At 58.0% G+C, this 16,357-nt stretch overlaps 2 protein-coding genes across 2 annotated transcripts; both read right to left on the minus strand.

Annotated features, from left to right (window-relative positions):
- Window positions 1-1,862: 1,862 nt before the first annotated feature.
- VOLCADRAFT_119557 (uncharacterized protein) lies at window positions 1,863-7,160 on the minus strand (the record flags this gene model as incomplete). The annotated part of the gene is made up of 12 exons (XM_002956893.1): window positions 1,863-2,012; window positions 2,260-2,385; window positions 2,618-2,770; window positions 3,144-3,487; window positions 3,726-3,849; window positions 4,592-4,783; window positions 4,880-5,036; window positions 5,373-5,431; window positions 5,676-5,820; window positions 6,143-6,258; window positions 6,747-6,833; window positions 7,068-7,160. Coding segments are annotated over 12 exons (1,746 nt in total), but the record flags the coding sequence as incomplete, so codon positions are not given.
- Window positions 7,161-8,325: 1,165 nt separating this feature from the next.
- Window positions 8,326-9,645, minus strand: VOLCADRAFT_35438 (uncharacterized protein; the record flags this gene model as incomplete). Its single annotated transcript, XM_002956894.1, has 4 exons — window positions 8,326-8,409; window positions 8,796-8,975; window positions 9,379-9,450; window positions 9,574-9,645. Coding segments are annotated over 4 exons (408 nt in total), but the record flags the coding sequence as incomplete, so codon positions are not given.
- Between the last annotated feature and the right edge of the window lie 6,712 nt (window positions 9,646-16,357).

Genomic DNA, 16,357 nt, shown 5'->3' on the forward strand with positions numbered 1-16,357 from the left:
TCTTGGAGTAGTCTTGTCTTGTTCCGCTGGCTCCGTCTTACCTGACACATACGTGCTGCTGTTGCTACTGCTATTGCTGCTGCTACCGCTGCCGTTGCTGTTGCCGTCGGGTTTGCAGGCGTGGACCCGACCTGCATTGCGGTTGGGCAATGGAAGCCGGGGCACACATTCGGGGAATTCGCGGAGGCGACTTTCACGCAGTACTACTCAAGACCTCCTCAATGGTATGTCCTCGGGGGCTCAACCATGGAGTCCTCTAAGTTTACAAGTTCCGCACGAATGCGGGGGTGTCCGTCAAAGCCCGGGGCCCATGGACTATATATGAGAGGAGTGCGGAGCTGGCAGTGATAATACCTTTTTCTTCACGCTATGGGGAAACAGGGCATGATGAGGGTGGCCGTGTTGACATAGATGTATCAGAAGGCTCTAACCACGCCTTCAGACGTGGTCCAGCTTGCAGTCAGTACCGGGTGTTGGTGCTGTTCCTGCGTTGTGACATGTTCGCTTAGATTGGTGAACAATTTAGGGATGCATGCAACCGTTGCACTTTGGGCTTTGTGGTGAAGTGCCGCGCACACGCGCTGGCCGGTGTGTTTCCGTTGCGTCCTCTGCAGAGACGGGGTTCTTCAGGCGCAGGAGCGGCGGGGCGTCGACACAAGGGTCCTGCTTTGAATGGTGCAAACCTGGCAGGTGTCCTGGGTTAAGACCATCTGCACAGGATTCAGGTTCGGCTGGACTCACGTCAGGCCGGACAGGGCTGCGGCGAGCTCCATTTCGTAGAGGGAGCAAGCAAGCGATGTAAGGAACTGGATCCACAAATGCCGGTCCGTTTCAGTAGCCCGCGAGTTCGTTAGCTATATGGGTCTACACGACTACATTCTCAGTGACGATAGCAAATACGTTTGATTACGAGGGTAGCTGACTAAGGGTGCAATGTGCCGATGCAACGATGAGGTGCCTGGTGCTTGTCGTCCCTTGAAGGGGGTTTTGAGGAAGGGTTAGATATAGGTTAGCCGTCCACACTGTAGTACTGAACGTTTGGATGGCGGCCGTTCTTCATTGCTGATCCATTCGATTTCGGGCTCCGCAACCAATCCATGCAAGTTATTGCATTTCCAGTATTCCTTTGATTTACGAAGGGACAGCAATTAAGATCTTACTGGTTTCAGACGACAGACGGACTGCTACATTACAAATAGTCTAACAATGTGGATTGAAGTCCTGCAATTTAGAAACTAAAAATGAAACATGGCATGCGGGGTTTGCAGGTTTTTCAAGGGGTTGAGGGTGCGTTGAGTTGTCAACCAAGTAGGTTTCTATGACGGTGTGCCGCCATTGTTTGCATGACCACCGACCCGTGAACCACCATTCAGCGCCTTCAACGTCACAGTGTTGCACGTGAACGACGCAGCGACAGACCCAAATCCCGAAAGGTGTCAGAGAAACCGTAAGTGTGTAGGTCAGCGGCGAACATCTTAGAAGTACAAAGTGCGCTAGGGTTATATCAGAACCGCCCTCTCGCTAGCACCGTCGCTCCTGCAATGCCTCGTCGCCAGCTGTGACCTGTTAGCTAGGCTGTCGTCCGTATAACATAGTCGTATGCTTTATTCCAGGTCGTGAGAAAACATGTGCGTTCGGTAAAAGTTGACGTGTGCCGCACCAAAACAATGCCCGCGGCATGTTTGGTAAATCTTATTCTGGTCCGCTGTTACAACGTCCCACGCACCACTACACTTTTCCTTCCTTCTAGTCGCAATCCAGTCGAATCGTACCTATGTAGACTGGAATAGGTACAGCAGCAGCTGCCCCCAAACCCTACGGAAGGCACCCTTCTGTCTCCCCACACAAACACACCCAGCACTTTAGAAGCCATCCGTGGACAGCAGCTGCTCGACCGCCGCCACGATGGGGTCGCTGCCCAACCTTAGCTCCGGGTCGTTGATCTTGGCACCCAGCAGTCTGTCCATCTCGCCGCGCAACTGCCGTACCATGACACCTACCTGGGCTGCCGCCTGCAGGCGGAGGCAAGGGGGGTTAGAGAACAGGACGACCGACAGAGAGGAGAGAGAGGGTTTTGGGACGTGATATCAACAGGTAGGGCAATACATACATAGGCATGTTCATACATACATAGCTGGCATACATATGTAGTATGCTGCACCGTGATGATGATCCTCTTTCCCCCCAGGGTCCCAACCCAGTGTCGAACCCCTCTGCAGTGCACTCCCCCACGCAACCTCTTTTGCACCACCCACCCACCTTGAACTCGGCCCATCCGTCTACCCACAACCTGGCCCCGCCATGGTCCACATTGATCTCTCCCCCGAACAGCAGCAGCGCGTACACGGGTACCATGGAGGCCTCCCGCACGAATAACTTGCTGGTCTGGGGTACCGGGTGTTGGGGAAGGAAGTGAAAAGGAGCAGCAGGGCAAGGAGGAGGGTAGGAATGGAGGGAGGGAATAATATGCAAAGTCAAAGGAAACAACTGCCGAAGTCCGGGTTGGCTAGGATTCGGTAGAAGGTGCCAGAGGGCGATGGGACGGGGCAGGGTGTGGGAGTAGAGATGGACAGGGACATAAGCCCCCTTTCCTGGCCCCCTCCCTATTTCTCCTCACCTCTGTCATCTGGGTCGCCACCAGCCAGCCACTTTCAAACTTGCCCACAGTGAACAGCTGCGAGCTCGGGTGGATGAACACACGACCTCGCTCTCGGTCAAAGAACTTGACGTCCTTGGGGTCCGCCTCCGCCTCCTCAGTACCGCCGTGGACCTAATAGCAGTGAAGCGAGAAGTAGGAAAAAGGGGAGGGGGTAAAGACGAAACAGAGACGAAGGGGGCAGCAGTAAGAGGGTGGGCGGGTGGAACATCGAGGTATTGGGGTGGAAGAGAGAGAGGGAACAAGAATGGAAAGAAGTTGGTAATGTTGGGAACTGCGGTAAGCTGCAGTCTCACTAACCTCCAGGATGGTGTCGAACCACGTATCGAACCACGACCGAACCAACCAAATCTAACGACCAGCTACATATGTCACAACGTCGTACTTATAATGAAAACACCTATTATAAAACCACACACATACACGCACATCTATTCATACGCAATCCTCCTCCCCTCCCCACCCCGTACTGCCACATCTCCCCTACCTCCTTGTACTTTGTAGGCGGGTGCTGCACTCGCAGTACAGCCGGGTAAAACCCGGCACACAGCGCCGCTTTGAGGAAGCGCGCGTTGTCGGCGTTACGGTTGACGGGCGCGGCCAACCAGGCGCTGCCCGGCAGACTGCAGCTCGGCCCACGGCACGCCGCCGCACTCACACCGACCCGCGGGTCGTTTCCACCACCTCCTCCTCCTGTTGCTTCTGCTTCTGCTAGGAATCCCAGCTCCTCCAGCACTCGGGCGTATTCCGCCCTCCCCGCCTGAATGGACTCCAAGGAGGACTCCGAGAGACCGCACTCCTCACACAAAGACGAGCCCGCGGAGCGACCGCCTGTCGAGTGGGAAGGCATGTGTCTGTGTGTATGTCTGTGTATGCACAGCGCGAAGAGGTTTCGGAACGGAATGGAATCGTCTCAGGCTATGGACGATCCAAACTACCGTGTTTGCCTACAAAGCCTACAAGCCGACATACATACGCACGTACATACACACCTCTACATACCCGCGTGTAAAAGACAGCTCATGGTAACTTGGGAAAAGGCCCATCTACTCTTACAGCCCCCATTCACCCTTATCCACCGCCTTGCACCACGCATTGTACGCCGCCACCAGCGCCAGGTGGTCGCTCTTGGAGCCCGCCACGGGCCGCAGCAGCTGCCGCCGCCGGGAGGCCACCTCACCGTCTGAGGAGTTCTGGAAGAGAGGGGGGAAAGACGAACCACGAACCACGAAGAGGGGGGAGAGAGAAGCTGGTGGTCATACACATACATACAAAGATTAGGCAGGCGGCTGGCAGAGATTAAGGCCTGACTTCTGCTCCCGGCCGACCCGGGTTCAAATCCGCCTGCCGGCTCCTTGGGTGTTTGAGGAGTGTTGAAATGGGAGGTGGCCCCCCATCGTATGGACGATGTAGGACGTGATAAAATCAAATTGCGAGCTGACCAGGAACTAAGTTGATGCGCCGTTGATCCGCTAGATTTGGTTGGATGCTGGTGGTGAGTTGCCGAACCCAACGAATACATTCTGAAGTCGGATGGGGTGACGGATTAGGGTGCCCCTCTAGCAGGGGAGAGCAGGGACTGCCCCGGGAAAGGGGGCCGCTGGCGAAGTTAACCACCCTGTAACAACATACATACAAAGATTTACGTGGGGGGAAGAGCAGTAGTACCAGCAGCAGCAGTAGCCGTAGCAGTAGCAGTAGCGGGGAAACGTGCGTGAGAAGGGGCAAACCGAGGTACGCACACGAACACAGGAGGGGAAGGGAAGGGGGTCCAACAACGAGGGAAACTGGGAGGTGAAATGCGAACCCGGTAAAAGTACAGCGATGGCGATCTCCCGTACGTGTTTGGCCACCGGCCCCTTCCACGCTCCGACCCAGCCCAAACGGCCACAACCGCTCCACAACCGCTCCATACCCGACAACTACTACCACTACCTGCAAGTTTAGGAACACGGGCCGCCCATGCGCCATGGCCGCCGTGACCGTCAAGACTGGATCCAAACAGCCCAACATGCAGCCGTACACCAGCGCCTTTCCGACCCGTGGGTCCATGGGCATCTTATTCAGGTGCCGACCCAGTGATGTCAACGCCTCGTCGCCGTCAAACGCGCCGATGGTCCTTAGGAGCTGTACGGCAGACGTAACGGCCTTGGTCGACGGCGGCGACAGGCAACGGCTGAGGAAAGCGGCAACGCCGCCACCGCCGCTGGTTCCTTCTGGCACCGCCGCCGCCGCCGCCGCCACCGCACTGGCGGTCGTCATTCCCTTTACAAGCATGCACACGCTCTCCAAGGGCGACCTGATCATTTCCGGCTGCGTGTGGTTGGGCATGTTGTGGGTCCACTGCTGGCTGCTGAAGAGGCGGAAACAGCTGCCCGGCCTGGTGGCGGTACGTGTGTACGTGTGTATGCATGTATGTACGTATGAGTTTAGGGTTTCATAACCCCCGGGGCGGTTGGTTGGGGGTTGGGGGTTGGGTGGGGTTGAAAGGTGGTTCGGGCTCGGCACTGGACACAGTGACAGGGAAGAAAGGCTGAGGATGGGCTGGCGCAGGAGGACAGAGCGGAGGTTTACTTTTTCCTTTTTTTTCCCCCAAATGCATTGCTCTCCCAAACCGCACCATAACAAAGCCAACCACCGTAAGACACGCACATACACACATATTTGAAATCTTGGCCCAATCCACACATACGTACATACGTACATAAATACTCACCTCACTCGGCCCGCTCGGCCCCTCCGCTGCTGCGCAGCCGCCTTGCTGACCCAGCCTTCCTGAAGTACGGCACCAGGGCGTGGAACGGCATGCGGTGTACGGCATACGTGGTGCGTGATACGGAGTATGATACGCATGATGCGAAGCAAGGGTGGAAGGTACGGAAGGCGGCCGTCATTGGCACACACACACACATACACAACATACACCCCCTACCGAAATTCCCCGCCCTCCAGCCCCCTCCCCCACTCCTGCCCCCTACCTCCCCCCCCACCCACACATGCTCACCCACTCAACACGTACCTGCAGCCTGCTGATGCCCCTTTCCGGGTCGTGGCTCATTTCCTTGACCCGGCCCACATCCACCACCACCGTCACGTCATCAATGGTGATGGAGGTCTCCGCTACATTCGTACACAACACCACCTTGGTGCAACCAGAGGGGGGCCTGGGGGTTTAGAGCGATGGGGGCGGGGCGGAAACAGACAGACAGACAGGTTGTGCGGCAGGTCGGGCAAACACATTTAAACAGGACAGACGGGCCGGTTTGCTTCGACTCGTCGTCCGCCACCCCCTCTTCCCCCTTTCCTTTCCCCCCTCTCCCCTCCCTTCCCCCCTCTCCCCTCCCTTCCCCCCTCTCCCCTCCCTTCCCCCCTCTCCCCTCCCTTCCCCTCTCCCCTCCCTTCCCCCCTCTCCCCTCCCTTCCCCCCTCTTCCCCCTTTCCTTCCCCCCTCTCCCCTCCCTCCCCCCCCCGCCCTACCCCCAGGTACCTGGCGAACACCCGGGACTGTTCGGCTGATGACATGGAGCCGTGCAGGGGCAGTACCCGCAGCCCCCCCCTTCCCCCCGCGGCGGATAGCACCTTGCCGGACTCCAACAACAGGCGCTGGAGGGGAAGAGGGGGAGGGGAATCGAATGTCAAGTGGGTGGAAGGGAAGAAGAGGTAGGGGAGGAGGGAGAAGCCACGGGGCTACGGAAGGGCAGTCACGGGGAAGAGGAAGCGGGTGGGGGATAAGGAGGCAGGAGGGGGAGGGGGGCCCCGGAAGGCTGAGGGGGATGAATGAATTGGGGGAATGGCGGGATGGCGGGACGAACAGACAGACAGACAGACAGACAGACAGACAGACAGGCTGGCTGGCTGGCTGGGGGAGCCAGCGGGGGCCACTACAGGGAGGGGCGCTCTCACTCTCAAGGAGGGGGCACCTAAGGGAAGAGAGAACCGGGAATGCGGAGGTCTGCTAACGGGGTGTACTCCCCTGCCTCCTCCCCCATAAACACCCCTCGAACCCCCCCTCTGGGATCATCCTCGTTACACCGCCATCGCCCCCAAACATACACCTTCACCTACATATACATACATACATACACGCGCACCTGCAACCTGCCGATCTCCGGAGCTCCCGGTAAAAACACCAGGATGGCTCCCCCACCGCTGACGTCACCACGACCCGAGGAAAAGGCCTGTGTGTGTATGGGGAGGAGAGGTTAATGGCGTGTGTGTATGTGTACGTGCGTATGTATGTACGTGTATGGGTCATCCGCTGTCCGGCCCGTGTACTGTACAGAAGGATGTGTCAGACTCATTCAGCCTTTCATACGACAAACATACAGGCGAGATGTATGATACGAAACACGCATACATGCGCACATACATGCATACAAACACATGGCCCCCTCCCTCCCTCCCCGCCGTACCTGCGGCCAGTCCGACAGAAACGCCCCCGCCCCCTCCCGGCGCTGCCGCTCAATGATGACCGCCAGCAAGTCCACCAACAGGGCGTAGTTGATCTGTTTGTGGCATTACACACACCCGAATACGGTTCAAGCACATGTACACACACACACATCTCATGTTGTGGAATCAAGCCAAAGCCAGACTTCGGCTTGGTGGACTTCGCAACTTGGGTGGTGTGTGTGTGTGTGTGTGTGTGCGTTTGAGAAGGCGGAAGAGAAAAGGGGGATGGCGGGCCTACTGCTTGCCTGCCGATCCCTGGTCCCCTCCCTCCCTCCCTCCCTCCCCCGTCTATTAAAACCCCCCCACACACACCCCACCCTCCTATCCCAATCCCACCTGGCTCTCGTCCACGTTCTGCAGGCTCTTCAGTGTGTTATCGCTGTAGCTGCCCACCGCGCCAGAGAGCACCACCACCGCCGCCGCCGGGGGGGAAGAATCCGCCCCTCCCTCGCGACCCCTATCACCCCCACCTCCCCCTCCCCCCCCTCCCCCTCCCCACCCACCGCCGCCTCGGCGACGTGCATACTTGCTGTTCTGCCCCACCACATGACCCGTCAACTCAAACACGTCCTGCAGGGGGTGCCGTACAGTGATGGGGGAGGGGAGGGAGATGGCAGGTGTGGGAGGGGCGGGAAGAGGAGCAGGCAGCTATGAAGTCGAAGAAGTCAGGTGGGCCAGGCGAGGGGCATCCCAACTTCACAGACCAAACCAACCACCGCCATTTCCCCCCACCCACCCAAACTTCACCTCCCCAACCCCCCTACCCCTTCACTTCGTCATCCCGAGGTCACGGTCGCCACGGACGCCTTTCGGTCAGTTCTACGTTTGATACTCTCTTGCCCTGGCAGCAGCTGCAATCGTGTGTGGTTCGTCTTTCCCCCTACCCCCCTCCCCAACCCCCACCTCCAAATAGAACTCCCGAACCGGGTAAGTGAAGCCAGGAATGGTCATCAGACCCACAGACGAAGACGTAGATGCCGTCGTACCAGTACTGCCGCCGCCGCCGCCGCGGCGGCCCTTGCCACCGCCCTCAGCCGCCGCCGCCGCCGCCGCCATCGTCATGTAATTCGCAAAGAGGTCGGCATCGGCGGTGGCGGACATCAGGACCACCTTCAGACGAGGGACCGCCGCCGCCGCCGCCGCTGCTGCGGCGGCGGAGGATGACGTGGCGGCAGCGGCAGCTGCAGCTGCGGCTGCTGCTACTGCTCTTCTCCGGGCGAGAACGTCTCTCAGGAGCAGCAGTAGCAGGTCGATTTCAATGCTGCGTTCGTGAACCTCATCTAACACGATGTGGGTGGCGTCCTGCCCGTGAATGTGAGTGTAGGCGTGTATGTATGTATGTGTGTGGAGGGGCGGAAAGGTGAGAGGAGAGCGGATTCACAAACAACCGTCAGCTTATGGTGCTCTTTGCTCATCGCCGCCTTTGCAATTACCTTTAGAATATTACGGATGGTTTCCCCTGCTACCTTTCCGCATTTCCTTTTAGTCTTGGCGGCTAGGTAGGTAGTTTTCCGCTATCGTCATATGGCTACTAACATCATCGCGAAGACTTTTTCTTCTTCACAAGCGCCGACTGGTTAGTTGTGACTTCGTTACTTCTGGCGTGTCAGTCTATATCCTCCTTGGCATCACTCAGCTTCACTCGTTCACGTGGTTCGTATCCCCCTCCTCCCCCCTGCCGGCCCTACTTGTAAGTCAGGGTCTGACAGCAGCCGCCTGAGCAATATTCCGGTGGTGACGAAGGTGAGGCGGGTGGCTGCGGAGGTACGGTGCTCCAGTCGTACACTGTAACCCACCACCCCGCCCACCGCCTCCCCCCGCTCGGAGGCGACACGGGAGGCTAGGCCGAGGGCGGAGATACGGCGGGGCTGTGAGGGGGGTTGGGGTAACAGGCGGGAGGAGGAGGGGGGGAGGGAAGCGGAGGAAAAGGGGTAAAAATCCTGATCCAAATCCAGATCCATACCCGAGTCAGGATCCAAGTATCGGAATCCAGCAAGGGGGGAATTTGGAGGCTCTTGCTTTTGCTTTTGCTTCCCCTAGGTCGGTATGTAAGTTGACATAATACAAGGCAAGTCAAGGCACGGTCAGCCCACACATATAAGGCCCTCATGCCGTACTCACCCGCACGCATTCCTTATACGAGTGCAGAGCTGCATTCATTTTTGTGTGGGTCCGATACCCAGATCCCCCAGAGACACACAGACACACAGACACACACACGCACACACAGGCACACACAGGCACACACACCACCCTAAGACCCCACTCCACCTGAGTCACTACGATGTTGCATTTGGCGCCCTCGCCCGCCGCAATCGCGTCCTCCAAGATGTACTGCGGCACCTGCGAATTACAAGTACGACAGACAGTACGACAGTTGAGTTGTACAATGCATAGACGTAGGAAAAACCCTATACATACATACATACATACATACATACGCACGGGGCCCCCACAGCCACCCACCTGGGTGCTCTTCCCGCACCCGGTGGCCCCGCTGACCACCACCACGTCGTGCTGCCCCAGCAGCCGCAGCAGCTCCTCCCGCCTGCCGAAGGCGGGCAGGGCGCGGCGGGTGGCTCGCATGGCAGCATGGGCGGGGGAGGTCTCCAGCTCGGACTGGAGCCGGGCCAGACGGGCGCTCTCCGCGGCCAGGTCGATCTGGGGTGACCGGGAGGTGGAGGGGTAGGGGGACCGGGGGGAGCGAGAAGGGTCTTGTGGTTGGACGGGGGAAGGGAAAGGGACAATCAAACCCAAATCCACCCCAGCGTTATGAAAAGAGGGGTAGGGTGCGTTGCGATCGCGATGCTGGGATGCGCATCCAGCCTGGGAAGCAGTCCTGCAGGGCCCTGCCAGTAATGGTGTTGGTAGTGGTGGTGTTGGTAGTGGTGGTCCGGGTTGTATCGAGGGGTCGGGTTAGGAAGGTGTTCACGCCTATTTCGGCACCTTTCATCACGGAAGACGGCCACAGGGGGCAAGCTCCGTGTGTGTGTGTGTGTGGGAGGAATGCACACACACACACACACACACACACACACACACACACACACACACACACACACACACACACACACACACACACACACACAGACACACACACACACACATACAGACACTAGGGGGGCCCTAGACACACACACGCACACACACACAGACACACACACAGATAGACATACAGACACACACAAACCTGCGCGCGCCATCACGGCATAACCCTCCAGGTGTCACGGCACCCCCGAGTGATGCAGGTCCCCCACGTGCCGTACGCTCGTACCTGTGGTCGCCGCGGGCGGCGCTCCTGCACATCCCCCCGCCGCCGCCTCGCCCCGCCGGGCCCCACCCGGGGAGCTGTAACCGGCTTCCCTGGAGTGAGCCCGCCCCCATGGCGTCTGCCGGGTAATGATGCCTCTGTACGACATACACACACATGCCGCATGGAAGGGGGGACAGGGAAGAAGCGTCATTCCTGGATACTGCGACCTGGTCAACTGTCATGCATGTGGGGCACACGCACGCACGGATATATACATATATACACAGATATACATGTATATGTATATCTGTATGTATATATATGTATATACGTGTAAATATATGTATTCACATGTAAATATATGTATATTCATGTATATCTGTACATGTATATATATGCACTCAGCATGCTGCATACGACACGCACACACACACACACATTCCACACAGAAAACACAAAACACACCTTCCGCCCCCTCCTCCCCCTCCTCCTCTTCCTCCTCTTCCACCGTAAGGCCCTCAAAGCCCTCCACCAGGGAGCTGTCAGCTCGCTCCAAAACCGAGTCCGAATCCTCGTCGCCCGCATCCCAGGCCTCGGCCTCGGCCTCGGGGGCGATGGCGCCACCGCGGCCTCCGACCTCCGCCGCCGTACACAACTGCTCGTCCATCGTCGCAGCCGCCTCCAACGCCCGAGTAGCTAGGTCGTGCAGGGCGGGCTGACCCAGCAGCTGTTGAGATTCCTACATTCGATTGAAAATAATAGAAAGCAAGAGTACGACGTTCACGGCAGGGTACGGCAAGGATACAAGCCAAGGCACGAAACAGCTCGGCACGCTAACGCAGCAAGAAGAAGGGGAGAGGGGTACACCGCAGTGTGCTTATGGATACGAAGCTGTGTCACAGCCGGACAAACTGGGAGGGAAACTTTATGCACGTATTCATTTTAAAATCCTCTTATAAATAAATAGAAAAATTCCAGAGCGGAAAAGTGGAAAGAGGGTTTGTTCTTCAACGCACCGATGCGCAAACTGCATGGTAGGGAAAACACACACACGTACATACAGACCACTACGTCTACGACACGGAGGGTAGTGTACCGCGTGGTGCCGTACGTACCTGCGCCAGAACACGTGTCAGATGCCGTAACGCGCCCGCCGCCAGCCCCGCACAGCTGACCGAAATCAGCGGAGCGACATCCGGGTACGACACTTCACCGCCGTCGGCACCGCTGCTGCTGAGTCGTACAAACTGCAGTACCAACGGCACGTCGGCTCGTGTTGCCACAGCACAATCCTCCGGAAGCTCCAAGGTAAGCCGTACGGTATGCTCGGACACAACCGAAAACTGATTGTCGTAAATGCTCTCCAGAACCATCATCTCCTCGGCCCATGCGTCGCCGTCGCCGCCGTCACCGCTGCTTGGCCTTCCCTGGAGTCGTACACCTGCGATGTCGGACCCCGCCGCCGCCAGCACCGCGGCCGCATTAGGGAAAGAAAAGCATTACGTCATGGCACAGCGGTTGAAAGCAGTTAAGAACACGTAATGTACGACAATAACATATTAAAACTCGTACTTGTAGGCATGCGTTTGTCTCATACGGCTCGTAGGGGAGCCGTAGCAGTAGTGGCAAGTTACCCTCTGTTGGCACCGGCGGTGCTAGTCCGGTCTTATCAGTCGTGGCCGAGCTTGTTGAGGTGTGGTGCGTGGCGGTGCTTGGTACTTGTTCCACTTGTTCTTCCTTTCCAGGCCATGTGTGTGTCTTACATTACAGCGACAGGCGATGTACCCTTTGGCCTCTCTAGGTTTCTTTGCATTACGGTATAGTGACTTGGTAGCCCGCTGTAATAACAACAACAATAAATTATGTAATATTATATATTTAGATGTATTACATGAAATATTATAATAATAACATTATAATACAACAAAAACACAGACAGGCAGCCAACAATTACATGCTGTACCCACCCGTCAAATCGCCGTACAACCGCAGATGCGCCGCCACCTCCTCCCCAGCAGCCGCCGCCAGTGCTGGCTCACACTCAGCACTGGTGAAGCCGTACGACATAAGCCTGGCCACGGACTGCACCCGCGGGTCGGCACGTGCGACCACGTTGACCGCATTGGTTCCGGAGCCTAAGAGGTTGGGGGGTTGGGAAGGTGGACGACACGAAGTGTGTGTGTGTGTGGGGGGGGGACGAGGTGGGGGAGTAATCGAGAAACAGCGGAAATGCGGTTTTCCTTTTCTACTTTCATCGCAGTAATATAACACGGCCAAACACGGCCCCGCCTCAGCTCAGTTACCCGTTCACCTCACCCTGCGTGAGCTGCCCCGGCAGCTGATCTGAGGGCAAGTGAACCAACAGCCAATCCAACAAAGCTTCAAGCCCTATTGCGCCGGGGCTGGCGGCACCGCTGGCGGCGGCGGCGGCAGCGGCGCAGCGTTCGTACGCGAGCTGAACGTGCTGCGGACTGAAGCCCATGGCGCTGAGCTGATCCACGGCCGCCGCTAGGTCACCCTCGTTGACGCTGCTGCTGCCGCCGCTGGCGGCGGCGGCTGCAGACCCACGGGTCGTTGCCCAGCCGCCGCCGGTAGCGGCGGCGGCGCGGTCGCGCAGCAGGGCCTGGACCAACCGCTGCTTCGCGGCACTCATTACGACCACCTACACGGCGGCAACGATGTACAGCCGGATGTACGATAGTAGTTTTGCAAATGTACGGAACGCTTGGGGAGGGTCTAGCTCATCTCCCAGGACCCAGGGTGAAGCATTGGGGGCTGGGTATGTCCAGTGTCGAACAAGCGGTGGCGACCCTCACCCCCCCCCAGCCCCCTCACCCCCGCCAGCCCACCTGGGGGGTCCGCAGTGCTGCCTTACGGCGCCTCTCCTCCGCCGCCGCCTTCCTCCGGCCCTCCGCCCGCCTCCTCTCCTCCGCCCGCTGCTCACGCTCGGCCCGGAGCTCCCCCAGCTCGCACCACATGGACACGAACTCGCGAGGCAGGATGCGCTCCAGTGCCCGGTCACCTGGCGAGAAGGGGGGCCGGGGGGAGGGGCGAGGAGGGAGGGCGGGCGGGGTAAACGACGAGCCACAGACGAGTAAAGAGCTGGTACCAAAGAAAGAAAGATACTCCGCAGGAATAGACGGATACTGCAGAAAATTGTAAGCCGTCACCAACCCGTAATGACTCGGGGGGTAGCCATCGCGGCACTTGGCCAGCTGGATGCGAAAGCGTATCTACCTGCCAAGTCCAAAATAGATAATTCGTAATGACTTGCTTTGGATGTTGCACGGCACAGGCCCTAGCATGGCCCCCACTCCCGTCCCCCACCCCCATTCCCGCTCACTCCCATGCCCCGGTGGCTCACCCATGACCCGGTGCAGCGCCGCCACCGCGCCCCGCTCCCGCGCCTGCTGCTCATCCGCCGCCGCGTGTGTGTCGTCCAGGAAGACAACGATGTCGTCCTCTCGCCGCTTCTCATCCGGCAGGACCACCTTCGTACGTACGAAGTACGATACAAGACATACAGTAGAAAAAATGTGCACTGACTTCATCAGGGTGATCAACTCCACCAACCACCCATCTCTCCACCGTTACACTGGGACTGAGGGCCCTCTCGCCATTACATATTTACCTCTTCATTCATCTTCTCACCTCCTACCACCATCTTGAGGCCTTCAGAGGACCTCTTGGGGGAACCCCCTGGCCCACCTGAAAACTGTTTACCTACACTACACCCCTATTTCGCCCATTTTCCGAGTTCCCATTTCCCGTACATCGCCGTACCTTGCACGTCCACCTTCCATCCTCAAGCTGGCGAGGCTGGTAGTGGGCCTTGCGTCGCTTCTCTTTCTGGATCCACTCGTGGAGGTGCATGCTGGGGCTCTTGGAGGTGTAGTAACCGGCGCGGCTGTTGATCTGCATCACCGTGCCACCGCTAGAACCAGATCCAGCCGGGGCGGAGGGTGCGGAGGAGGAGGCGGCGCTGCAGCTGCTGCCGGCAGCAGATCCGGCCATGCCGGCAGTCGCCACTGCGATGCATATCGGCGTGCGGCAGATCAGGTGTGGGGGAGTCTTTCAGGGCCAGAGAGACTTTTCGGCGGGGAGGGGAATGTCGTACACATTGCACCGCACGCATACAACACTACACCCGCACCCGCCTGAACGCGCACGCGCATACATACATACATGCATACATACAAACAAACACACAATCAAGGGTGACATGCATTCAAGGGAGAGATACTCTGCGGTAAAGGCAGCAGGGTTCCGATTCCCGCTTCCCCCACCCGCCGCCACTGTAGCAGCGGCTTAACCGTGAGCGGTTCATTCACAGCGCAGGCTGGACCTCCTCGCCCTCCCTTTTGGTGGGAGCACCTCGGCTACATGCCAACACGGGTTTCTGGGCCTGGCTGGCTGGCTTCCTGGTCCTGGCCCAATCCGACGCAGCCCAGTTTGGAGTCTACCTTGCCCACCCCAACGGGAACGCCCACCGAAGCAGTCCTGATTGGAGGGGTCAGAGACCTAACCGTTCTCCTTATCAACTCAAAGCGCTGTCATCTGTTCGGATCCTCTAGCCATCTACATTCACCGGATATGCCAAGCAAGCTCCATTCCACCGAGCGCATGCTGCATGATCTGCCAATCCACTGATGTAGTATCCTGGTTATCACGGGATCTGTCATCCGCCGATCGGTTCTTTTCTGCAACAAGACGTGATACCGGTGCCAATCCGACGTGATACCGGTGCCAATCCGACGTGATACCGGTGCCAATCCGACGTGATACCGGTGCCAATCCGACGTGATACCGGTGCCAATCACCCTATCTGGCAAATCCTGACACATCTTAATCGATCTTGGGGCATTTCCAGGGGCATTATTGCTATGTCCGGAGAAGGAGGGATGCAGAGCGGTGCCCCATCCGCACATCCTGGGGGTGGTGTAGTAGCTGGTACACAGTACGTCACATGTATCAACTACATATACATGTGAAGCGCTTCACCAGCATCTCCGGAGGCCTCTTCAGTGGCCAGCTACTATAGGGGGACTCCGTCTTCTTTAGGGGAAGAAGTGTTCCCCTTCTTCCCCTTCTTTCCCTTCTTCCCCAGAGGGGAAGAAGGGGCACCAAAGGGTGTCAGTCCCCCTTAGGGGACTGACAAAAAATAAAAAACAAGTTCTAGTTGTAGTTTAGGCTCTGCTGTGACTACAATAAAGTATGGTTCCGGCCGAAACTACAACTAAAGTTGTCCTTACTGGCTGCAGTCACAGCATGGCGTGCCGCGGCTGCAGCAGCAGCCGCTACTGCTGAGTTTGCGGGTAGAGCGCCTCCGCTGGCCCCAGCTCCTGTAGCAGCGGCTGCGGCTGTGCTGGCTGCTGCTGGAGCGTCCGCGGGCTGTAGCTGATCCGCGTGCTGCTTGGCGATGTGGTCCTTGAGCCTGCCGCTCTGAAAATCCAGGGAAAGATGGGAGGGGAGGTAAGGGGAGGAGCAAGAGGATATGCACGTGGTCCGGTGTTGGGTTGTGGCGGGGGGTGTACAGGGGTGTTCGCTGTGCTGCTCCATCCCATTCCCCACCTCACCTGTTGGTAGATTTTGTCGCAGTACGGGCATTTTACCTCTTGACCACGCTTATCGACTACCGCGGGGCCCTTCGTGCCGCCGCCCCCGCCGGACCTGGGGCCAGGAGATGACGATGACGGCACATCTTCGGAGCAGTCCCAGAAACGCGCAGCCCTCTCAGCGACTTACGAGAAGACCTTGTTAGCCTTCATTTTGGCATCGCGATTTTTTATGCCGCCCATGGTTGCGGCGCTGACGAGCGAGCAATTGCGCTCTCAAGATCAACGACGCTGATTTCGCAAAGTGGCGCAGCTCACAGCGTTTTCTACGCAATCATATAGTAACTACATGGAAAGCGTTGAACGATCATCCATTCCTTGTAAAGAATAGCCTGTTTTCAATCAAAGCAACCAGGCTCATAACCCTGATACATTTTTCCAA

The sequence above is a fragment of the Volvox carteri genome, assembly GCF_000143455.1.
Source record: "Volvox carteri f. nagariensis unplaced genomic scaffold VOLCAscaffold_66, whole genome shotgun sequence".
In the NCBI taxonomy this organism is placed as follows: Eukaryota; Viridiplantae; Chlorophyta; class Chlorophyceae; order Chlamydomonadales; family Volvocaceae; genus Volvox; species Volvox carteri.